The sequence below is a fragment of the Rhagoletis pomonella genome, unplaced genomic scaffold, assembly GCF_013731165.1.
Source record: "Rhagoletis pomonella isolate Grant_MI unplaced genomic scaffold, Rhpom_1.0 Rhpom_scaffold_00004, whole genome shotgun sequence".
Classification (NCBI taxonomy): Eukaryota; Metazoa; Arthropoda; class Insecta; order Diptera; family Tephritidae; genus Rhagoletis; species Rhagoletis pomonella.
This window is the reverse complement of record NW_023458558.1, coordinates 61,410,554-61,412,779: the sequence shown is the minus strand read 5'-3', so window position 1 is coordinate 61,412,779 and position 2,226 is coordinate 61,410,554. Positions and strand designations below refer to the sequence as shown.

The 2,226-nt window shown below is 30.0% G+C and overlaps 1 protein-coding gene across 2 annotated transcripts in view; it reads left to right on the top strand.

The window, feature by feature from the left end:
* The first annotated feature begins 1,895 nt into the window (after positions 1–1,895).
* The window catches only part of LOC118737918 (general odorant-binding protein 99a-like), a 7,224-nt gene continuing 6,893 nt past the window's right edge, over positions 1,896–2,226 (top strand). Inside the window, exon 1 of one of the 2 annotated variants that reach the window (XM_036468741.1) lies at positions 1,896–2,115. In XM_036468741.1, coding sequence (XP_036324634.1) covers positions 2,062–2,115 — 54 coding nt within the window. In that variant the 5' untranslated portion in view covers positions 1,896–2,061. The remainder of the gene's footprint in view (positions 2,116–2,226) is intronic. The other variant, XM_036468740.1, reaches the window with a different exon arrangement.

Sequence of the window (2,226 nt, the reverse complement as noted above, 5' to 3'; positions counted from 1 at the left end):
AAGAAAAACTTAAATAACTTAACTCTTCCGATTTAGACTAGTGAGGTATCATTGGAAAGGTATTTTCTCACCCTTTTTATTTCTTTGCTAATAAGCTCATTCAAAGGATGAAAGAGAAAGGTAGGATGAACGAAAATCATTCAAAGTTGAATTAAGATGTGTTGGTATTCGAAAAAAAAAATTTAGACACGAATGACTTTTTTTGCACATAAATAAAAATAGTGGGAAAATACCTTTTTACCGAGATCCCATAAGTCTAAATAGTTTTGGGCCAGTTATTTAAGTTTTTCGTAAATCAATCTTTGATAAAAGTAAAAAAACAGCATCAAAAATCTCATTATTACGATTCCGTTGAAAAGATTTTTAAATATTTTCATGCAGATTTTTTAAGCCCAATCTGTTTTGTCACCTGAGGGGACTTTTTTCAAAAAGTTCTTTAAGAAACTATTTTTATTCATAAAAAATTCCGTTTTGGGAGGTATTTCCAAATCGGTCCAGCTCGCTTAAATCTTAATATTTTACTGAAATATTTTGGTGGACGTCTTAAAATACAATACATTTTGTAATTCCGGCGGAAAAACGGCAAATTTTTTTTTTGGTGATGCAGTCTACTATCTACATATGTACATTTGTATGTTCACAAATCACAATGTTATACATACATATGTATACGGACTTGTTTGTTCGATTGTTTCGTATTTTTTTGTTCCGAAAAAATCGTCAGAACAAAAGTTCGTTAGAATGCGCATATATAGTAACCGTAGCCTTAGAAGTATACAAATGAAAAAAAAAAAATTGTTGTGAATATATTTTATTTTATTTAATTGCAAAATATTAATACTTAGCAATAGAGAAGCAGATCCACATTAACTTCAATCATACTTATGTACCATCAGTTTTTAAATAGATATATGCCATGACGTGTATCAGTACTTCGATTCATATTTATTTCCTTTCATACTGCAGAAATTCGTATTACCTTTTAACCGACTTCACTAAAAGGAGAAGGTTATCAATTCGTCGGAATAAATATTTTTGTATGTATGTTACCGCATAACTTTGGACCACGTCAAACCGCTTTCTATAATTATTTTTTTTTAAAGGAAGGGTATTACCTCACAGGTAGTCCCATACATAAATTAACGACATAAATGTTATAAATGCTTAAAGTAGATATCTCCTAATACTCCTGTTTGACGCCAATATTTCAATATATCAAATAATTTAATTTAATTCGACTTTTCAAACAGATGGCAACCCTGTTCAAATTATTTTTAAACCAAAACCTCATTAAATATTTTTCGTCTGACACTTGTATTTTGATACATATTTAAATTATCTAATACTCTCAATTCAAATTGAATTTTAATATAAAATCAAGTGGCAACCCTCCTACATGCAGTTTGGAAATAAAGTTTATTCCAAGCAATTTTGATTTATATTCATGTTGAAGTAATTTATTCAACATATTGCTTATATTCAATCTAACTTTTTAATAAGGTGGCAACCCGCTGCAAAATATTTTTAAGCATCCATATCAGGATACGCATTTAAATTTTTTGTCTTTATTTAAGTCGAACTTGCTTTTAGACACAGGTGCCAACCCTCTTACATATAATTAAGAAATAAAGCCTTTTCAAAACCGTTTCCATCGGTACTCGTAGTGTAATAATTGATTTAAATTAAAAATAATTTTAATATATTTTTAACCGACTTCCAAAAAAGGAGGACGTTATCAGTTCGTCGGAATATTTTTTATTTTAACCGATTTCGATAATTCTTTTTTCATCAGAAAGGTGGTACCTCAGCGCCAAATATGTACATACATACATATGTACAACGCAATAATCTAATCTACCGCCTTATTGAAAAGTAGCGCTTTAGTTTATTTTTAGCTCTGCGATTAAAGTACCCGACTTAGCATACATAGTGTGAATTGCGCCCAAGTGTTCAGAGACTACATACATATGTATATATTGTTTGCGAATTAAGCGTCCGACGACTAGGGCGAATGTTTCATTCTTCTCAGTTGCATTTTAAACCGTGACACTTTCAAAAGCAATGAAGCGCACAACGTTTGCTTATATTATATTCTTGTTTACATTTTGCATGCCTGTAAGTATACATACCTACTGGTACATATGTATATGCATTGTTATTGTACCTAAATACATATATGTAAATAACTTAATTAAATATTGCTTATAATTTCCAAAATGTATGGGC